The following is a 22,359-nucleotide window of genomic DNA, read 5'->3' as shown; positions in this document are numbered from 1 at the left end:
CCCTGCATTCTTTCAATTAACCTGGAGTGTGTTTATACAAGTCACTGTGTGCATCCCAAATGTCAATATATTCCCTCTGTAGAGTACTACATTTGACACTTTATAGGGAACAGGGTGCCATTTGGGACACACACACACACACTGTAGCAAGTTGTGTGTACACTAGCTATTACAATCAGGAAGTGGCTGTGATACTAATAAGGTGTGGCCTGTGGACGGTAGATAACATGACATGAGCATGCAGCCATGTAACCTATAAAGCCCCCAGTCACTCTCTTCTGTTTCAGCAGCTGTCTGCACGTCGACAATGGCACATAAACATATATTGTGGATCTTTACCCTAACTGCTTCACTCAATCTCTCAGGTAAGTCATTGGATACACCCATCTCCACACAATACAATGCCAGGTTAATAACTAAACCCCAGTCAGCTCAGTGCACTTTATTCAGACTACTACATGTATATATATTTTCATGGGAGAAAGTAAAACAAGGATTTCTAAAGTGAGCAATAAATATAATATGAGTTGTTTAATACTGAAGCAAAAATATTTAGATGAAGGGGGGCAAATAATATCTCTACTGTATATGTTTTTCTGAGGGAGTGAAATAATGTTTTGATTAAATTGGAAGTCTATGTGAGCTTTCAGATTTCCCCATGGATTTGTTAAGTAACAGAATCCGAAATAGCAGCCAAAGTACAATGCGTGTACAAAACATTAGGATGACATAGACTGACCAGGTGAATCCAGCTGAAAGCTATGATCCCTTATTGATGTCACTTGTTAAATCCACTTTAATCAGTGTATATTTCAGTCGAAACTACTTTTCATCCATTTGTTTCTTTCATGGCTTCTGGAAATACAGAAAGTCATGATGAAGACCTGTGGCACCGACAGAGCACTAGACAGTGCTATCAACTCTACATAGTATAATAATTACAGTAGTAATTACGGTCAATGAATATGGACAGATAACAGACAAAGAGTACTTTTGTGAAATTGTGTGGCTAAAACTGGACTTTGTACCACAACAATGTCACATTTCTCAGTTCTCTCACTCTCTTTCTCTCTCTCTCTTTCTCCTTACCTGATCAGGTGAGGTGAGTACCTGTAAATACGCTTAGTGATGAAACCTTAACTTAGACTCATTTTCACAACAACTATTGGGAAACATCATTGTAGTAGTGTTAGTAAGTATTGACACACGTAGGGTGCATTTGTTATGCAGATTTTGTTGAAAAACATTTCTTAAATGGAAGCAACCCAAATCAAACGAGGAGGGACCTTCCTGAATTTGTCCAACAGAAACTATCATATTGCTCTGTTTGCTTCCGTTTGGTTCTTAAACGGTAAACAGTTTCCACAATGAATAAATCCGAGGAATGGTTAGAATGAAAACACAGAGATAATTGCATTCTCTGGTAAATTCCCCATGATTGTCTTGGGCATGGCCAGTATTTCAAAACCTTAGCTCTTCCAATAAGTAGAGACATGGAATGAGACTGCCTCATTTGCTCAGTATTGTTTGTTTTAATGTGAAAAGTTTGTTGTAAAACATATAATTAAAAAGCCAGCAAATCATGCAAATTCACTTGAAAATACCCAGACGTTTACCAAAAGAATAACCTCATCCCACAGCTATTGCGCAAAGGTGGAAGTGACGGGGAAACAAAATGACCAATATAATTACATAATTCCCAATGTTCCTCTGTGGCCCAATCACAAAGCAGTGGATATGTACTGCAATTCAATTGCCATGGTCAAGTACAAATCAAAACAGGCCTGACAGAGAACAAGAAAGGGCATCAAAATAACGAAGCATCTGGATCCATTTGTGTCATACACGAACAAAACATAACACAGAGTATAATTATTGCTGGAATGCTCATAGGAGCAGGAGCTTACAGTATGTCCTGTTTCTGTAGAGTGAGGCAGACTGATGTACAAGTACACCCCCTGGACAGGACGCAAGTCTATCGCAGTCTATTATCGTATGCAAGGGTCAAACAGCCTGTGTTCATTGTGTATTTGCGGTATTCATACTATAGTTTGAAGAAACAATGTGTAAACAATAATGAAATGCATTAAAGTTCCGCACAAAGCCCTCGCTTATTAAAAGATAGGGCCAAGTCAGCAGAAGCTTTCATTACAAGATAGTTGCCGTAGAACAACCAAAGGTCCAACTATGTTGTTAGTGTACGCAACACATTAATTTGTCATGGTTTGGTAGACACACAAAATGGAATAACCCATACCCATAATTACAGGGTTGGCTGCACAAGGGACTGAGGGAATGAAGTGGCTGGAAGTTGATGAACAACCAGACAATCAAAATGCAATGTTCAGGAGACCAGGAATTTCAATAGAGTAACTTATATAAGGAAAGCCGGGATTGTGCTGCAGCAGTTCAAGGGCAAAACACTGCTATACTGCCACCTGACTGTTCCTTAACATTGGACCAGTCAATGCCTGGAGACAAGCAGGTTAACATCATCCTCTCCAGGTTATTATGTTTAGAATAGGTAGGATCAGTGTGGGGATAGACAAAGTGAGTCCATTCTTGAATTTTCTCTCATTTCTCTACCACTCCATCTCTCTCTCTATCGCCCCACAGTGAGTCATGGTCCTCTTGAAGGAGTGAGCGACTATGAGGTGGTCCGACCCATCAGGCTACATTCTCTGCAGAAAAGAGAAACACAAGTAAGTCTTCTCCTGTTCTTCCTTCCTGCACAGGAGCTGTTTTGATGTGAAATACACACCAATACCAAAATATTATTTGTTAACCTGTTCCACCCTAGTCCTAGACAACAGCCAATTAAATTGCAGGGCGCCAAAAACAAATCAACAGAAATCTCATAAATCAAATTTCTCAAACATACGAGTATTAGGCACCATTTAAAGATAAAATTATCCTTAATCCAGCCACAGTGTCTGATTAAAAAAAATATTTACAGCTAAACTCCTCAAACGATTATGTTAGGTCACCACCAAGCCACAGAAAAACCCAGCCATTTTTTCCAGCCAAAGAGAGGAGTCACAAAAAGCACAAATAGAGATAAAATTAATCACTAACCTTTGATGATCTTCATCAGATGACACTCATAGGACTTCATGTTATGTTTTGTTCGATAAAGTGCATATTTATATCCAAAAATCTAATTTTATATTGGTGTGTTATGTTCAGTTATGCTGTGATTTTGCAGAGAGCCACATGAATTCACAGAAATACTCATTATAAATGTTGATGAAAATTCAAGTGTTATGCATGGAACTTTAGATACACTTCTCCTTAATGCAACTGCTGTGTCAGATTTCAAAAATACTTTACGGAAAAAGCATAATCTGAGTACGGCGCTCAGAGCCCAAACCAGCCAAAAGGAATATCCGCCATGTTGCGCAGTCAACGTTAGTCAGAAATAGCATTATAAATATTCACTTACATTTGATGATCTTCATCAGAATGCACTCCCAGGAATCGCAGTTCCACATTAAATGTTTGTTTTGTTCGATAATGTCCATCATTTATGTCCAAATAGCTTCTTTTCTTAGGGCGTTTGGTAAACAAATCCAAACGCGCATTCAGGTCTAGTCGGACGAAAAGTTCAAAAAGTTATATTACAGGTCGAAGAAACTTGGCAAACTAAGTATAGAATCAATCTTTAGGATGTTTTTATCATAAGTGTTCAATAATGTTCCAACCGGAGAATTCCATTTTCTGTAGAAAAGCAATGGAACGAGAGATACCTCATGTGAACGCACGTGACTGAGAACGAGGCTGCTGCCAGACCCCTTTGTCAAACAGCTCTCATTCGCTCCCACTTCATAGTAGAAGCCTGAAACAACGTTCTAAAGACGGTTGACATCTGGTGGAAGCATTAGGAAGTGCAAAATAACCCATATCCCACTGTGAATTCGATAGGGGCTGAGTTCAAAAACTACAAACCTCAGATTTCCCACTTCCTGTTTGAATTTTATCTCAGGTGTTTGCCTGCTATAGGAGTTCTGTTATACTCACAGACATAATTCAAACAGTTTTAGAAACTTCTGCTGCTTTCTATCCAATACTAATAATAATATTCATATATTAGCATTTGGGACTGAGTAGGAGGCAGTTTACTCTGGGCACGCTATTCATCCAAAAGTGAAAATGCTGCCCCCTATCCCAAAGAAGTTTTAACAACTGTGTTTAATGCTTGTAATAAAGTGGTGGAAGACCAACCATGGTAATGTAGTGAGGAGATATTATACTCCATCTAGGGTATCAACTAATCCTAATTCTCTGTAACACTTTGTTTGAATAGTCCATCTGTAGATGCTCTACAAAGTATCTACAGTCTATCAGTAACATTTCAACTAACTATCTACTAACCCCCACCTTAAACTTAACCCTTACCCTAACTGTGACGCCTTGATCTTAGAGAGCCTTTTTATTATTATTATTTATTATTTATCAATTTGGTTAGGTCAGTGTGTGATTTGGGTGGGCATTCTATGTTTTCTATTTCTTTGTTTTTTGCCGGGTATGGTTCCCAATCAGAGGCAGCTGTCTATCGTTGTCTCTGATTGGGAATCATACTTAGGTAGCCTTTTCCCCATCTGTGTTTGTGGATAATTATTTATTTTCTCTGTGTGTGTTTGTGCGCACCACGATTGCGTCACGGTCGGTTTCTGGTTACCTGTTGTTTTTTTTGTGTGAAAATTTTGCTTTATTAAAAGATGTGGAATTACATGCATGCTGCGCCTTGGCTCATCTATGACAGGGAGTTTGAAGACCGTGAACGTGACACTAACCCCATCTCTAAACGTCGCAAGCAGTTGCTTATCAACAGATAGTTTGTTGATAGTATAGTAAACTATCCATATAAAGTGTGACCTAATTCTCTCCATCAGTCATCCAGACTGGAAACTCTGAAGTATGCAATGAGAGTGGGTGGGAAAGACATTGAGATGCATCTGGAGAAGAATGGGTATGTACTCTAGCAAAAGCCTCCTTCAATCTTTTTCTCAAATGTTAACATCTCACACATCAGTAGAATGATCACATGCTTCTTCATTCCCCTTAACAAGAACGGTCAGTATGTAGATAACTGTCTTACCAGTGTAATTTTCAGTTCTCCTTTATAATCACACTGCATCATTGTCAAGCGTCATTAATGGAATGACACAATTTTGTTTTACCACAGCATGAATTCCTTTGAACATGCCTGATGAAATAATGTAATAACTTTATTTTGGTTCCCTCAGCGAATTACTCACCAACGACTATAGTGAGACTTACTACACTGAGGATGGTACACCAGTCACCTCTACACCTCGGGATGTGGTAAGTGATTATAACAAACCCTTGATAGGTAGCAGGAGGCTGTGTAGAAGTGTCTTGATTAGAAGGCCCTTAAACCTTTTAATTAATTATCTTCTCCAGGACCACTGCTACTACCACGGCACCATTGTGAATGACAGTGTGTCAACGGTTAGCATGAGCACCTGCGATGGACTCAGGTAGGCTGCCCGACATCTCTACAGCATACACTACAGGTCAAAAGTTTTAGAACACCTACTCATTCAAGAGTTTTTCTTTATTTTTACTATTTATAATGTTGTAGAGTTATAGTGAAGACATAACTATGAAATAACACATGGAATCATGTAGTAACCAAAAAAGTGTTAAACAAATCAAAATATATTTGCCATTCTTCAAATATCCACCCTTTGCCTTGACAGCTTTGCACACTCTTGGCATTCTCTCAAACAGCTTCATGAGGCTTCATTAACAGATGTGCGTTCTTAAAATATAATTTGTGGAATTGATTTACTATTTAATGCGTTTGAGCCAATCAGTTTTGTGACAAGGGAGGGGGGATTACAGAAGACAGACCTATTTGGTAAAATACCAAATCCATATTAATGCAAGAACAGCTAAAAAAAGCAAAGAAACGACATCATTACTTTAAGACATGAAGGTCAGTCAATATGGAAAATTTCAAGAATTTTAAAAGTTTCTTCAAGTGCAGTTGCAAAAACCATCAAGCGCTATGATGAAACTGGCTCTGGCTCTCATGAGAACCACCACAGAAATGGAAGACCCAGAGTTACCTCTGCTACAGAGGATAGGTTCATTAGTTACCAGCCTCAGATACAAATACATTTTTCAGAGTTCAAGTAACAGACACATCTCATCAACTGTTCAGAGTAGACTGTGTGAATCAGGCCTTCATGGCCAAATTGTTGCAAAGAAACCATTACTAAAGGACACCAATAAGAGGAAGAGACTTGCTTGGGCCAAGAAACACGAACAATGGACATGAGACCAGTGGAAATTTGTCCTTTGGTCTGGAGTCCAACTGGGAGATTTTTGGTTCAAACCGCCGTGTCTTTGTGAGATGTAGTGTGGGTGAACGGATCTCCGCATGTGTTTTTCCCACCGTAAAGAATGGCGGTGTTCTGGTGAGGGAGTGTCACCAGCAAAGCACCATCTGTGAAGTATTCAGAATTCAAGGCACACTTAACCAGCATGGCTACCACAGCATTTGGCAGCGATACGCCATCCCATCTGTTATGGGCTTAGTGAGACATTTGTTTTTCAACAGGAAAATGACCCAACACACCTCCAGGCTGTGTAAGGGCTATTTTACCAAGAAAGAGTGATGGAGTGCTGCATCAGATGACCTGGTGTCCACAATCCCCCGACCTCAACCAAATTGAGATGGTTTGGGATGAGTCGGACCACAGAGTGAAGGAAAAGCAGCCAACAAGTGCTCAGCATATGTGGGAACTCCTTCAAGACTGTTGGAAAAGCATTCCAGATGAAGCTGGTTTAGAGAATGCCAAGAGTGCGCAAAGCTGTCATCTTGGCGAAGGGAGGCAACTTTGAACAATCTCAAATGTAAAATATATTTTGATTTGTTTGACACTTGTTTGGTTACTACATGATTCCATATGTTTTATTTAATAGTTTTGATGTATTTCTATAATGTAGAAAATAGTAAAAATAAAGAAAAACCCTTGAATAAGTAGGTGTTCTACAAAAGTCCACAGTGAAACATTATTTTATACCCCAAATCAGTTGTCATGTCTGTTTTTTATTTTAGGGGATATTTCAGAACAGCCGCCCAAAGGTACCTGATTGAGCCTCTGTCAGGGGGGGATGATGGCGATCACGCAGTGCTGAAATACGAGGACCAGAGCTCCAAGCCTGTGATGTGTGGAGTCACCAACACTAGCTGGAATGCAGACTACCCTCCCATAACTAGCAAGAGCCGCTCTCGTGGCTCAGTAAGACATACAATATATTAGACATTTCCCATTTTAAATATAGTCTGTGGTATTTCACATCAAAACAGAAATAGCAGAACAGGAAATGATGTGTTCTACTGAAGGCCATTGATAGCTGAAATGTCAACCTTTTTAACTTTGAAACATTGAGTTTTTAATGGTAAGCGTGGGTTGCGCCTTTTTCTTTTCAATAATGATCACATTTTTGGGATTGCACCTCAACTCAAGTTGGATGAGCACACTCCACTTCCTTCCTAAAAATAAATTAACCATATATATATTACAACAATGGTTTCCTGTTTATTAGGGTCCATCTCTACTTCAACAGCAAAAGTATGTTGAGCTCGTCCTTGTTGCAGACAACCGTGAGGTAAGAACCTGCAGACAAATATGTCAGAAACACAAGTCCCACCTTTACCAGAATCAACACAATACACTTGAACATTTCATACTTCAATATCTCATTAACATTATTTAATTTGGCCATTACTTGACCTAATTATATTTAGATCAAACCAACCAATATCTATAATAAACACAACATGTAATGTGTTAGTCCCATGTTTCATGAGCTGAAGTAAAATATCCCAGAAATGTTCCAATATGCACAAAAACCTTATTTCTCTAAAATGTGGTGCACAAATGTGTTTACATCCCTGTTCATGAGCATTTCTACTTTGCCAAGATAATCCATCCACCTGACAGGTGTGGCATGTCAAGAAGCTGATTAAACAGCATGATCATTACACAGGTGCACCTTGTGCTGGGGGACACTATAATGCCACTCTAAAATGTGCAGTTTTGTTACACAACAAAATGCCAGAGATGTCTCAAGTTGAGAGAGCATGCAATTGGAATGCTGACTGCAGGAATAGCCACCAGAGCTGTTGCCAGAGAATTGAATGTTCCTTTCTTTACCTTAAGCCAAATCCAACGTCGTTTTAGAAAATGTGGCAGTATGTCCTACCGGCCTCAGAACCGCAGACCATGTGTAACCATGCCAGCCCAGGACCTCCACATTTGGCTTCTTCACCTGCAGAATGGTCTGGGATGAGCCACCCAGACAGCTGATGAAACTGGCGATTTGCACAACCGAAGAAGTTCTGCACAAACTGTCAGAAACCATCTCAGGGAAGCTCATCTGCTGCGTGCTCGTCGTTCTCACAAGGGCCTTGACCTGACTGCCGTTGTAACCAACTTCAGCGGGCAAATACTCACATTCGATGGCCACTGGCACACTGGAGAATTATGCTCTTCACAGATTAATCCAGGTTTCAACTGTACCATGCAGATGGCAGACAGCGTGTATGGCATCATGTGAGTGGTATGCTGATGTCAATGTTGTGAACAGAGTGCCCCATGGTGGGGTTATGGTATGGGCAGGTATAAGCTACGGACAATGAACACAATTGCATTTTATCAATGGCAATTTGAATGCACAGAGATACCATGAGGAGATCCTGAGGCCCATTGTCATTCCATTCATCCAATGCCATCACCTCATGTTTCAGCATGATAATACCTGGCCCCATGTTGCAAGGATCTGTACACAATTCTTCCATGGCCTGCACATTCACCAGACATTTCACCCATTGATCATGTTTGGGATGTGTTCCAGTTCCCGCCAATATCCAGCAACTTCGCACAGCCATTGAAGAGGAGTGGGACAACATTCCACGTGCCACAGTCAACTCTATGTGAAGGAGATGTGTCGCGCTGCATAAGCCAAATAGTGGTCACACCAGATACTGACTGGTGTTCTGATCCTAGCCCCTACCTATTTAAGGTATCTGTGACCAGCAGATGCATATCTGTATTCCCAGTCATATTAAATCCATAGATTGGGGCCTAATGGATTCATTTCAATTTACTGATTTCCTTAAATTAACTTAAAATCTTATTGTTGCAAATTGCATTTATATTTTTGTTTAGTATACCGTATCTAATGAGTCAGTAGTGAGTAATGTATTGTGAAACAGGATCTCCACTGTTCTCTTGTGAGTGTACTAAAACATGATGCTATTTCAGTACAAGAACATGAAAAGTAACCTCAGAGAGCTGCGTAAGAGGATATTTGAAGTGGTCAACTTTGTCAACATGGTGAGTCAGTCACTGCAAGGCGGCAGTATTAGCAAACTGCCAGTAAATCCTGTATAAGATCCCCAACAGGACCGACAGTAGGTGCTTTTAGCAACATAGGTCTATTTACATACTCTAGAGTTGCTTTCAATTGTATTGAGTACCACAAACAGTCCATGGGAAGTCAGAGGTTAAATGCAATTCCAACTTACTGTGCCGGGGGGAACAGCGCAGGAAGGTTGGTCATTATGATGGGGGGAATTTGAGACTAAATATCTAAAGGACCATATTAAACAGGCTTTCCAAACGTGGATCTGTTGTACACCCACTTTCTCTCCGGTTTACCTCATGTCAAAATAAAAGTTACCCACAAGTTTAATATTTTATTCAACAAATGGCACATGTGCAGGCCTTGCTTTGACGTGAGGTAAAGCACAGAGAAAATGGGTCTACAAAAGATCCACGTTTGGAAAGTCTGTTTAATAATGTTATATTTTTTTAGACCAACCTATTCTGCCCACCGGCACATTAAGTTGAAATGGAATTGTATTTATCTTCTGGCTTCCCTCTGACTGTTTTTTTTGCAACCCAATACAATTCAAAGCAACACTGTTGCATGTAAATAGACCTGCGTCGCTAAAAGCACCTAGACAGGAGGAGCATGTCCCTGCTGTCTGGTCACCCAACACCTCCATGTTAACATTTCTCACCTTTTTGTCTTCTGCCTCTGCTTGTACAGTACTTGTTTTCTTCTCTGCCTTGTGAAGGTCATTCAACTGAAACCCCACTATATTTTAACCCATCAGTCGTGAGACTCCAGCAAAAACGCCGATTTATTTAGCTGACCTTCATTTATCTGCCTGTCCAGCCCCTATTTTTAAATCATATCAAATACAATTTGATTTGTCATATTCCGTGAAATGCATACTTACAAGCCTTTAACCAACGATGCAGTTCAAGAAATAGACTTAAGAAAATATTTACCTAATAAACTAGTGATTTTAAAAAAAGTAACACAAGAAAATTGCATAACAATGAACCGGTACCGAGTTAGTGTGCGGGGGTACAGGTTAGTTGAGGTAATTTGTATAGTGACTATGCATACAGCTGAAGTCTGAAGTGTCCATACACTTAGGTTGGAGTCATTATTAAAACTCGTTTTTCAACCACTCCACAATTTTTTTGTAAACAAACTATAGTTTTGGCAAGTTGGTTAGGACATCTATCAGAAGTTTACATACGCAAAGTTGACTGCATAAACAGCTTGGCAAATTCCAGAAAATTATGTCATGGCTTTAGAAGCTTCTGATAGGCTAATTGACATCATTTGAGTCAATTGGAGGTGTACCTGTGGATGTATTTCAAGGCCTACCTTCAAACTCAGTGCCTCCTTGCTTGACATCATGGGGAAATCAAAAGAAATCAGCCAAGACCTCAGAATAATAAATTGTAGGCCTCCACAACTGATTCATCCTTGGGAGCAATTTCCAAACGCCTGAAGGTACCACATTCATCTGTACAAACAATAGTATGCAAGTATAAACACCATGGGACCACGCAGCCATCATACCGCTGAGGAGAAAGAAGCATTCTGTCTCCTAGAGATGAATGTACTTTGGTGCGAAAAGTGCAAATTAATCCCAGAACAGCAAAGGACCTTGTGAAGATGCTGGAGGAAACCGGTACAAACGTTTCTATATACACAGTAAAACGAGTCCTATATCGACAACCTGAAAGGCCGCTCAGCAAGGAAGAAGCCACTGCTCCAAAACCGCCATTAAAAAATCCAGACTACGGTTTGCAACTGCACATGGGGATAAAGATCATACTTTTTGGAGAAATGTCCTCTGGTCTGATGAAGCAAAAATATAACTTTTGGGCCATAATGACCATCATTATGTTTGGAGGAAAAAGGAGGCTTGCAAGCCAAAGAACACCATCCCAAACATGAAGCACAGGGGTGGCAGCATCATGTTGTGGGGGTGCTTTGCTGCAGGAGGGACTGGTGCACTTCACAAAATAGATGGCATCATGAGGTAGGAAAATTGTTGATATATTGAAGCAACATCTCAAGACATCAGTCAGGAAGTTAAAGCTTAGTTGCAAATGGGTCTTCCAAATGGACAATGACCCCAAGCCTAACTTCCAAAGTTGTGAAAAGGGTCTTAAGGACAACAAAGTCAAGGTATTGGAGTGGCCATCACAAAGCCCTGACCTGAATTAGTGGGCAGAACTGAAAAAGCGTGTGCGAGCAAGGAGGCCTACAAACCTGACTCGGTTACACCAGCTCTGTCAGGAGGAATGGGCCAAAATTCACCCAACTTATTGTGGGAAGCTTGTGGAAGGCTACCCAAAACGTTTGACCCAAGTTAAACAATTTAAAGGCAATACACTCAATTAGTATTTGGTAGCATGTAAACTTCTGACCCACTGGGAATGTGATGAAAGAAATAAACGCTGAACTAAATCATTCTCTCTATTATTATTCTGACATTTCACATTCTTAAAATAAAGTGGTGATCCTAACTGACCTAAGACAATTTTTACAAGGGTTAAATGTCAGGAATTGTGAAACTGAGTTTAAATGTATGTGAACTTCCGACTTCAACTGTAGATAATAAACAGCGACTGTTCAGCAGTCTTATGGATTGGGTGTAGAAGCTGTTAAGGAGCCTTTTGGTCCTAGACCTGGAGCTCCTGTACCGCTTGCTGTGTGGTAGCAGAGAGAACAGTCTGACTAAGGTGGCTGGAGTCTTTGGCAATTTTTAGGGCCAGTGATGTACTGGGCCGTACGCATTAACACTGTAGCGCCTTAAGGTCAGATGCCGAGTAGTTGCCTTACCAGGCGGCGATGCAACCATTCCGGATGCTCTCGGTGGTGCACAATTAAGTGTTTTACCATTTTCTTTTCAGGACAACCAAGTAGAAAACAAAACAATTTGACAAACAATTGCATTCAAGTTTTTATGACATGTCAAAAATAGTCAGCCAAAGCAAAAAATGTAGTAAGTCATTGAAAATAAATTGTTTGCTCAGTGGGAAATGAATATCCAACTAGTCAATGACCGCAACTGTGAGTATATTACAGTATGATTTTCTATATAGAGCAACACCTTTGTTGCTTGTGAGTGTCATAGAGCAAAACATGTTCATGTGAGTCTGATTTTCCTAGATATATTTTAATATTTTGTAGCTCAAACTAAAGCTAAAAAAAAAAATAGTAAAAAGTGCTGAGCCACACCACCTTATCTCACAAACACCGCTCTAGCTCAGCCCCTGTTAATCGCACAGACTCATTGATTGCAGAAATAGGCTAATCCAATTGTATAACCCAGAAGTCTGTAGCTCAAACACAGCGTTTTTATAGGGTTAGAAGGCATCATGGTGGGACTGTAGAAGTTAATTGTTATCCAATGAACTGTTAAGGCCGGTTTCCAGGACACAGATTAAGCCTAGACAAAGGACAAAAAGGTTCTCTGTTGGGTTTACTTTTCTACATTTTGTTTTAGTCCAGGACTATTCCTAATCTGTGTCTGTGTAAAATACTCCTGCTTGTTTTAATGGGGAGTCTCACCTCACCATGCAATTAATCTGCCTGCAGGTATACAAGCCCCTCAACACCTTCATTGCCTTGGTTGGTCTGGAGGTGTGGACAGACAATGATAAGATATCAGTGACCGCCCCTGCTGGTGCCACCCTGGATGCCTTTACCAAGTGGAGGAACAGCGACCTGGTCAACACCAAGCGTCATGACAACGCACATCTCATCAGGTAGGTCACGACGTACACAACTTATTAGGAAGGCCCCAACACACACTTCATCAGGTAGGCCTGGACACACCTTCAAGTGGGCTACAATGCACACTTCATCAGATACAACGCACACTTAATCCGCACTCTAAAATAAATGTAATTGTTCATCTAAAGTGCCTCACCTCTATCTCTGACTCTCTGATTAAACACATCTGTGAGGGTCTCAAGGTTTGATTTGAGTACAAGATAAACAGGATTTTAAACTGGGTGGATTGAGCCCTGAATGCTGATTGGCTGACAGCTGTGGTATATCAGAACCTGTATTTTTACTGCTCTAAATATATTGGGAACCAGTTTATAATAGCTATAACACACCTCGGGTTTGTAGTATAAGGCCGATATACCACGGCTAAGGGCTGTATCCAGGCACTCCGTTGCGTCTCGCTTAAGAACGGCCCTTAGCCGTGGTATATTGGCCATATACCACACCCCCTCGTGCCTTATTGCTTAAATATAACACATCAGAGGCAGATAACACAAGAGCGCATTCCGGAAGTCCTCCAATGACTTGACTCCAACAAGATCACCGGGAGAGATTAGCCATTGAAGTTGGATGTCACACCCAGTTGACTACATTAAAATGGTGGAAGACTTTTGGACACTAGAGGCCTCTATCATTCTCTATTGGTGTGCTTGTCAGACAGCTAAATAGGGTCAGGTGACAGTCAGCTGATGGGTCACCTGATAAGGAGGCCATCTTGGTTTGGAACGTTATTATTGATAGACCCACATTTAAGAATTCATAACATGAGTATGTGACATGTATGGGTACTTGAGAGATATATATGTGGGGTTCATATGTTTCTTGTTCCCTGTGTTTCAGTGGCATTGACTTTGAGGGCTCGACGGTGGGTCTGGCCTTCATTGGGACTCTATGTTCAGATCATTCAGTTGGGATTGTGCAGGTAAAGTACATTTCATTAGATCTAGGCTGTGGTTCAAACTCATAAAAGACACCCTCGCCTTATGCCCTTAGGGGAATCCCCGTCGCCATCTTGGACGGTCCAAATGATTAGCCAAGCAAGGGATGTTTGCAACGTAAGCCCCTCAGCCCTTGTTTTTAGTCAAGGTTACAAGTGTACAATTATACTCACTCCGGGGCCTGAAACTCCCCATAATTCAATTTGCGACGATTGTACATCCGCCAAGAAAAGTCCACAAACTTAAACTTCAATGGGGAAATCAACGTACAAGTAAAAACGAATGCAAATAAGTTAGAAATTGTGCTACTGATACACATGATGGCACAAATGTGTCTTTTAGAAATAAAACATTTTCCTTTTGAAGTTCCAGCTAGGGAGGCTAACATTAGTTAGCTAATTAATTTGCTAGCTATCATACAGTGTGTGTATATTAATAATTATATATTTAATATAAGTGCACTCATAATTGACTGTACCGCATATAAAGCACCCACAAGCTACCGTTGGCTGAAAACACAAGTGATGAATTTCCGGCCAAGGGTGGTCCATTTAAAAATAACTCCTTTCTCCCTTGGCCTGCAAGTGTATACTCGTCAGACGTCCTCAGAAGTGTCCATTTAATTTGAGGGCTGAGGGTATAGGGTGTGTCTTAAGTGTTTGGACCGTATCCCTACATTTGCCTACACGATGAGCTGCCATTATTTGAATGTGGTAATAGTACTGTATTTGCTTGAGGTATTTCAACTAAATGTTGCTTCATGTGGTATTGCAATAAGCGGACAACAGAGATTTTACCAAGTTTCCAAGAAGTGACGTTTCCAAAGAGATTGTGTGTTGAATTGCAAGATTACTCGTTTTAGAAATACGTATGTGAAATGCAAAAAACAAATTGTGTGAATGGAGGAAGTAATAACTTCAAATGGTAAATTAGCCAATGAACCAACATGTAGATAATCTCAAAAAGGAAGATCAATTGTAGTGCACTTTAATAGTGAAACAGTAACTCATACTCTATAGCAATGTAATCACTAACCAATGCATCAATGTCAGTTTCACTGATATAAAATCTATTTTACAAGAGAAATATGGTCCAACACATTCAGGTTTACTGAATGTTAACTATGTGTTTTACTACAGGATCACAACCCCAGGGCCATTGCTGTAGGGGCCACATTGGCCCACGAGATGGGCCACAACCTGGGCATGAACCACGATGACTCCAGTGCCTGTACTTGTTCTGGGAATAGTTGTATAATGGCTGGGGCCCTCAGGTAAGGACTGTTTTGAGATATGATCTTGTGACTAGATTGGAATGGTGTCAATGATAAACCATCTGAATGATTATGTTGTACGAGGAAGAGGAAACCTCTAAAGAACACTTACAGGCCTTGTTCTCTGCCATAACACACAGCAGCCATATTGCAAAAACATTTACATGGAACATAGCGCATGAGATTGTGTAGCAATAGCACAGTGGTGTTTTATTAAATGAAAACAGCCTATTTGGGTAACTAAAGTGTTTATTTCAGCTGGGATATCCCAAAGTCATTCAGTAGCTGCAGTAGCGTAAGCTATGAACAGTTTCTGAATAATCGTAACCCTGAGTGTCTGCTGGACAAGCCAGACTACCGGAATGTGGAATCAACCCCAGTGTGTGGCAATGGCTTCATGGAGACAGGAGAGCAGTGTGATTGTGGCTCCCTGGAGGTAAATGAACCTTTCATTTACATTCCTTACACCACCTTTTTTGAATATTTTCTCCCATTATCCTAGATCAGCAATGCACCATTCAAATCATACAAAAGTAATCTGGTTCTCATGAAGTTAATACAAGGATGTCAAGTGATTACAATATATAATTATTCAAAGCTATATTTTACTAAAATGTTAACTTTTACATTTGATCAGATGCGGTCAAAGATTAGAGTACATTTATTTTTCAACCATACCAGATAAAGACAATCACTTCTGGGAATAACATTTACGCTTTGTCTGCTCTTGTCTGCTTTCCTTGGCTAGGGGTAAACATAAGGAATGTATATGACATGCGCAGACCTTTCCCGATAACTGAGGTATCTCCTCCACCGCCCACCTCAGAAAACCTGTGTTTGGGACATTTATTTTCAAATGAGTGACATGGCAGTAATGTAATGTAATGATGGATAAAATTCAACATGCTTCACATGTTTGTGCATTGTACGTCCATGCACAGTATGATAGCCATACGTATATGATAAGCAGGCATAAGAAACTTTGATTATATTTATCCAGTTTACGTTCAAGTCAGAGTTGGAGTTCAGTAGAGTGGTTTAGTCAAGTCAATCTGTCGAGACCTGTTAGTCAGGCTTATAAGACACTATCTTATGTCCCTGTCTTGCTGAACCACTTCTCTTGCCAAGTCTTGTTTGCTTCAGAGGCCTGTAATTCCAGTTTCTCTTGATAGCCTACTACAGTACAATGTTTGTCTTAGTTAGTGTATGTCTTAGTGTGGTGTAATACACTAAGGGGTAAATATGTAGTGTAAAACCACAATATGTAGTGGAAGTATACACAGAGGCTTGACTATTTTGAGATACAGTATTTACATACTGGTCTCTTTAAATCATTATCAAAATGGCTTAATGACATGTACTGTTTGCTGTTATAGGAGTGTAGAAACCCATGCTGTAATGCCACCAGCTGCACACTGACTAAGGGCTCAGAGTGTGCTGCAGGAGCGTGCTGTGACAACTGTAAGGTGAGAGCAATAGTGTAAAGTATTTAAGTAAAAATACTTAAAAGTAGTACTTAAGTTGTTTTTTGGGCTATCTGTACTTTAATTTTACATTTTTTTACAATTTTTACTTCACTATATTCCTAAAGAAAATGATGTACTTTTTACTCAATACATTTTCCCTGACACCCAAAAGTACTTGTTGCACTTTGTATGCTTACTAGGACAGAAATGGTATAAATCCACTTATCAAGAGAACATCCCTGGTCATCCATACTTTCTCTGATCTGATGGACTCACTAAACACATGCTTCGTTTGTAAATTATGTTTAAGTTTCAGCACGTGCCCCTGGCTATCTGGACTGCGTAATATAAGGAATTTTAAATTATTTGTACTTGTTGTTTGATACTTAAGTATATTTTAGCAATTACATATACTTTTGATACTTAAGAATAGTTAAAACTAAATACGTTTAGTCTTTTGCTCAAGAAGAATTTTACTGGGTGACTTTCACTTGAGTCATTTTCAGTTAAGGTATCTTTACTTTTACACAAATAGGACAATTGAGTACTTTTTCCACCACTAGGTGAGAGCAGACCACAGTTCAACCATGCCTCTGCTCTGGGAAGATCTCAATTGCATACTCCTCTCTCCTCATCTTCTTAAACCCATTGGATGAGTAAGCCAGAAGTCCCTCCCCTCTGACCTTCTCCTCCAATGGGTTTTGAGAAAGAGACAAGGAGTTTGCAATTGAAATCTTCCCTCTGTCCACTCTACTTCCTTCTGTGTTCCTTTGATACAAAAGCCCTCTTGTGGACATGCAGCAGACACGCATAACTATGTCAGATTGTTTGACTCAAATGTATAAGTAAATTAAAGACATTTGACTTTCACTCTCATTTTATGAAACTTATTAGTAAAGGAATTACTGTAAGGAGAATATTTTTCATAGCATCACAATAATAAAAATGCTATAGTCTTGGATACGTATTGTTAAGAACTTGTCTGGCAAAAGCAGCTTTTTGTGTCCCAAGTGGGTCTGCGTGTCAGACAGGCTAGTTCTGAACTTCTATTTCAGCAAACGGAGTAGATTCAGAGTGCAATTGCAGCATGACACGTGTTTCACCAAGTTTATAGACTATCTTGCCATACTCATGGCAGTCGGCTGCGGGAAGACGATCACGCTAGTGATACGAAACATGGCAACAACAACTCTCTCCACAGATATTGTCCTCGTCCAGAGAGTGCAGAATGAAGCATGATGACTGTGACTTGCCAGAATACTGCACAGGGGAATCAGCCGACTGTCCCGAGGACGTCTTCACTGTCAATGGGATTCCCTGTGATGGAGGACGTGGGTACTGCAACAACGGCCAGTGTCCACAGCACCACGCCCAGTGTGTGAAAATGTATGGACCATGTAAGTGAAAGCATTTCCTTCCGTTTCAACAACACTGATGCATCTTTCATCTGTTTAGGTGATGTAGGTAGCGCTTCTGGTTCCTATTTTCACACAGCAACCTTACGGTTGGTTGCCTGTCATTTTCCATCTGTAGTGTATTAGTGTGAACAGAGGACACACATGGTAGCTTCAATTCTACTCTAACGCATTGTGTAACATTGGGCGTTATCCCCTCCTTAGCTGCTGAAACCGCCAGAACGTTCTGCTATGAGCAGAACACCAGAGGACTGTACTACGCCTACTGTAAACGGCCTTCAAAGGACCAGTACATCCCCTGCCAGAGACAGTGAGTCCCGACAAGCAATACCATGCTATTTTAATAGACCGTTTTTCCTACTCAAATTATAGTGTTCGTTACTGAAGCAGTGTATCACTGATATGATTTCCCCGTTCTCCTCTGTAGAGATGTGCAGTGTGGGAAACTCTTCTGCAAGAACGGTAATGACAACCCCAACTATGGTCGCATGGTGAAATTCTCAGACTGCAAAGCCTCATTCTACGATGATCACACCAGTGATTTTGGACAGGTGGACACTGGGACCAAGTGTAATGATGGAAAGGTGTAGTGATTTTTTTTTTTTTAGGCTTTTCCCAACGAGGCTTCTGTACCACTAGCTGTGTTTTTGGGGAATTAAATGAGACGTCAGATTTAATGTGGTGAGTGTTATTTTCTCTTAACCCTTGTTCCCATTTCCCCATCTTCTATTCCAAGGTGTGCAGCCAGAATGAATGTGTGGATTTTGAGACGGCCTACGGACCTAGAGTGACCAACTGCTCGGCACTATGTAAAGGACATGCTGTGAGTACAGTGCTTCAAGCGGCCCCTGTCTCTGGTATTTGTGAGCTTGAGGATGACTTCCTTGGCTCTTATAAGGAACATAGGCCATTGGCAAATGTCCTCCGTTTCACTCGGTTTGGGGCAGATCTTTCCAAAATAGAATTGTAGAAAATCCATTATAATAATGTGTGTGTTTCTGTGTTGTGCCACTACAGGTGTGTAATCACAAAATGGAGTGCCAGTGTGAGCCAGGATGGTTACTTCCCGGCTGTGATGCAAAGGATAAACGTTTCACAGGTCTCTCCAGAGGTAGGCCATTTAGACCTTGCTAAGGACATCCAGAAAATATATTTTAAAAAAAAACATGGTTTCAGTGGTTAAAAGGGATAATACTTTCCATGTCAATACAATGTTACTAGAGTGTTAGTGTTTTACTACACAGGTGTTTGAACATCTTCATGCAAAGTGTTGCCAAAAGATTTGGTCTGTGCTTTCATGTATTCAACTCATAGACCTTGCCATAACGGTGTCCCTCTTTGTGTGATTGTAGAAGGACTGATTGCCATTGTAGTGACAGTCACTCTGCTGCTCCTGGCTGCTATTGCTGGGGTAGTGGCTGTGTTCCTTAAGAAGAGACAACAGTCCCCCACTCTCCCTAGGTGAGTACACTAGGTGGACCGTATATAAAGACTTCACTGCAACAAGATGACCCTTCTGATGAATTTAAATATACTCTCTTACAAGGGAGACCTGGCAATTGAGGTCTTCTGAACTTAATGGGACTTCCAGAATAAATACAGGTTAAATTAATACAAAATGTCACTGTCTGCTCATCCACCAGCTACCATACCCAGCAGAAAACCTATAAAGGGTACAACGACCACAATAACAAACTGCCAATCCCCAGCCAAAACAACACTATGCCACAACAGGTAACAGTACCTTTTGATTTATAGAGTATCATCTCAATGTAGGGTTTGGTTGGCATCATTATTGTGTTCATGAACTGGACTTGTGCCTATTAGCTAATGCATCTCTTTACAATTTCCAGCCCAAGCGACCAAAGGGTGCTCCGGCCCCACCCCCTCCTGCTGCTAACCAATCACGAGCCCCAGCCCATGACTTCAGGGCCGTACGACAGGTAATGGTGATGGTTGAGAATATCAGCATCTAGTTATTATGATGGATACATTCTAAACAAATGCAATGGGCTTAAAAAAAAAGAAATCCATTAGATTTCAATATATACAGTCCCTTCGGAAAGTATTCAGACCACTTGACTTTTTCAACATTTTATGTTAGACTTATTCTAAAATGGATTGAATACAAACATTTACTCAGCAATCTATACACAATACCCCATAATGACAAATGTATTAAAAATAAACAGAAATAGCTAATATATAGACAACAATAGTTAAAGAGATGGTTAATTAAATGTTCAGACAACATTTCTGGCTTAAGTTAAACAATGTAATTTATCTTCCAGGCTTTGAGGCCCCCACCCCCACGGGTCTGATGTCACCATCGAGAGGAGAGGAAACAAGAGGATCACACAGACCTTACCAAGACCTCAAATGCAGGGCCGCCAGAGCTGAGTGCAGTTAGTGCATTGAGACCTCACGTCTTTAGGATAGTTTTACAGATACAGTTGAAGTTTACACACACCTTACCCAAATACATTTAAACTCTGTTTTTTACAATTCCTGACATATAATCCTAGTAAAATTTCCCTGTCTTAGGTCAATTAGGATCACCACTTTATTTTAAGAATGTGAAAAGTCAGAATAATAGTGATTTATTTCAGATTTAATTTTTTTCATCACATTCCCAGTGGGTCAGAAGTTTACATAGTATTTGGTAGCATTGTCTTTAAATTGTTTAACTTGGGTCAAACGTTTCGGGTAGCCTTCCACAATAAGTTGGGTGAATTTTAGCCCTGACCGAACTGGTGTAACTGGGTCAGGTTTGTAGGCCTCCTTGCTCGCACAAGCTTTTTCAGTTCTGCCCACATTTTCTATAGGATTGAGGTCAGGGCTTTGTGATGGCCACTCCAATAACTTTTACTTTGTTGTCCTTAAGCCATTTGCCACAACTTTGGAAATGTCATTGTCCATTTGGAAGATCCATTTAGGACCAAGATTTAACTTGACTGATTTCTTGAATGTTGATTCAATATATCCACAATTTTCCTACCTCATGATGCCATCTAGTTTAAGTGCACCAGTCCCTCATGCAGCAAAGCACCCCCACAACATGATGCAACCCCCATGCTTCACAGTTGGGATGGTGGTCTTTGACTTGCAAGCCTCCTCCTTTTACCTCCAAATATAACAATGGTCATTATGGCCAAACAGTTACATATTTGTTTAATCAGAACAGAGGACATTTCTCCAAAGAGTTAGATCTTTTTGTCAATGTGCAGTTGCAAACCGTAGTCTGGATTTTTTTTATGGCGGTTTTGGAGCAGTGGCTTCTTCCTTGCTGAGCGGCCTGTCAGGTTGCCGATATTGGACTTGTTTTACTCTGGATATAGATACTTTTGTACCTGTTTCCTCCAGCATCTTCACAAGGTCCTTTTCTGTTCTGGGATTGATTTGCACTCTTCACACCAAAGTACGTTCATCTCTAGGAGACAGAACGCGTCTCCTTCCTCAGCGCTATGACGGCTGCGTGGTCCCATGGTGTTTATACTTGTGTACTCTTTTGTACATATGAACGTGGTACCTTCAGACGTTTGGAAATTGCTCCCAAGGATGAACCAGACTTGTGGAGGACTACAATTTATTTTTCTGAGGTCTTGGCTGATTTCTTTTGATTTCCCCATGATGTCAAGCAAGGAGGCACTGAGTTTGAAGGTAGGCCTTGAAATACATCCACAGGTACACCTCCAATTGAAGCTTCTAAAGCCATGACATAATTTCCCAGAATTTTTACAAGTTGTTTAAAGGCACAGTCAACTTTGTATGAACTTTTGACCCACTGAAATTGTGGTACAGTGAAATGTCTGTAAACAATTGTTGGAAAAATTACTTGTGTCATGCACCAAGTAGATGTCCTAACCGACTTCACAAAACTACAGTTTGTTAACAAGAAATGTATGGAGTGGTTTAAAAAAGTTTTAATGACTCCAACATAAGTGTGTTAACTTCTGACTTCAACTGTAGCTACAAATGAGCCATGGACTGAGGAGTCCTCTCTACGAGGAACAGACGTCTTATTGCACTTTTTAGTATTTATTAGCCATATAATTTAATACCTGTGATTTGTAATTTGAGGGAGTGAGTGCACAGTATGTGATATAATATGCCATTTA

The 22,359-nt window shown here is 40.3% G+C and overlaps 1 protein-coding gene across 1 annotated transcript; it reads left to right on the top strand.

Annotated features, from left to right (window-relative positions):
- Positions 1–208: 208 nt before the first annotated feature.
- LOC110536273 (zinc metalloproteinase-disintegrin-like brevilysin H2a) lies at positions 209–20,808 on the top strand. Its single transcript, XM_021621972.2, has 22 exons — positions 209–365; positions 2,617–2,702; positions 4,893–4,969; positions 5,247–5,325; positions 5,425–5,501; positions 7,091–7,274; positions 7,582–7,644; positions 9,303–9,374; positions 12,955–13,124; positions 13,990–14,071; positions 15,227–15,360; positions 15,619–15,796; positions 16,737–16,826; positions 18,028–18,223; positions 18,446–18,551; positions 18,669–18,825; positions 18,978–19,064; positions 19,259–19,352; positions 19,594–19,702; positions 19,885–19,975; positions 20,095–20,184; positions 20,533–20,808. The coding sequence occupies exons 1-22, from the start codon at positions 308–310 to the stop codon at positions 20,560–20,562; spliced, it is 2,310 nt and encodes a 769-aa protein (XP_021477647.1). The 5' UTR covers positions 209–307; the 3' UTR covers positions 20,563–20,808.
- The last annotated feature ends 1,551 nt before the right edge of the window (positions 20,809–22,359 follow it).

Source organism: Oncorhynchus mykiss, chromosome 11, assembly GCF_013265735.2.
Source record: "Oncorhynchus mykiss isolate Arlee chromosome 11, USDA_OmykA_1.1, whole genome shotgun sequence".
Taxonomy (NCBI): Eukaryota; Metazoa; Chordata; class Actinopteri; order Salmoniformes; family Salmonidae; genus Oncorhynchus; species Oncorhynchus mykiss.
The sequence above is the reverse complement of the archived record's forward strand: the minus strand, read 5'-3'. Positions and strand labels throughout refer to the sequence as shown.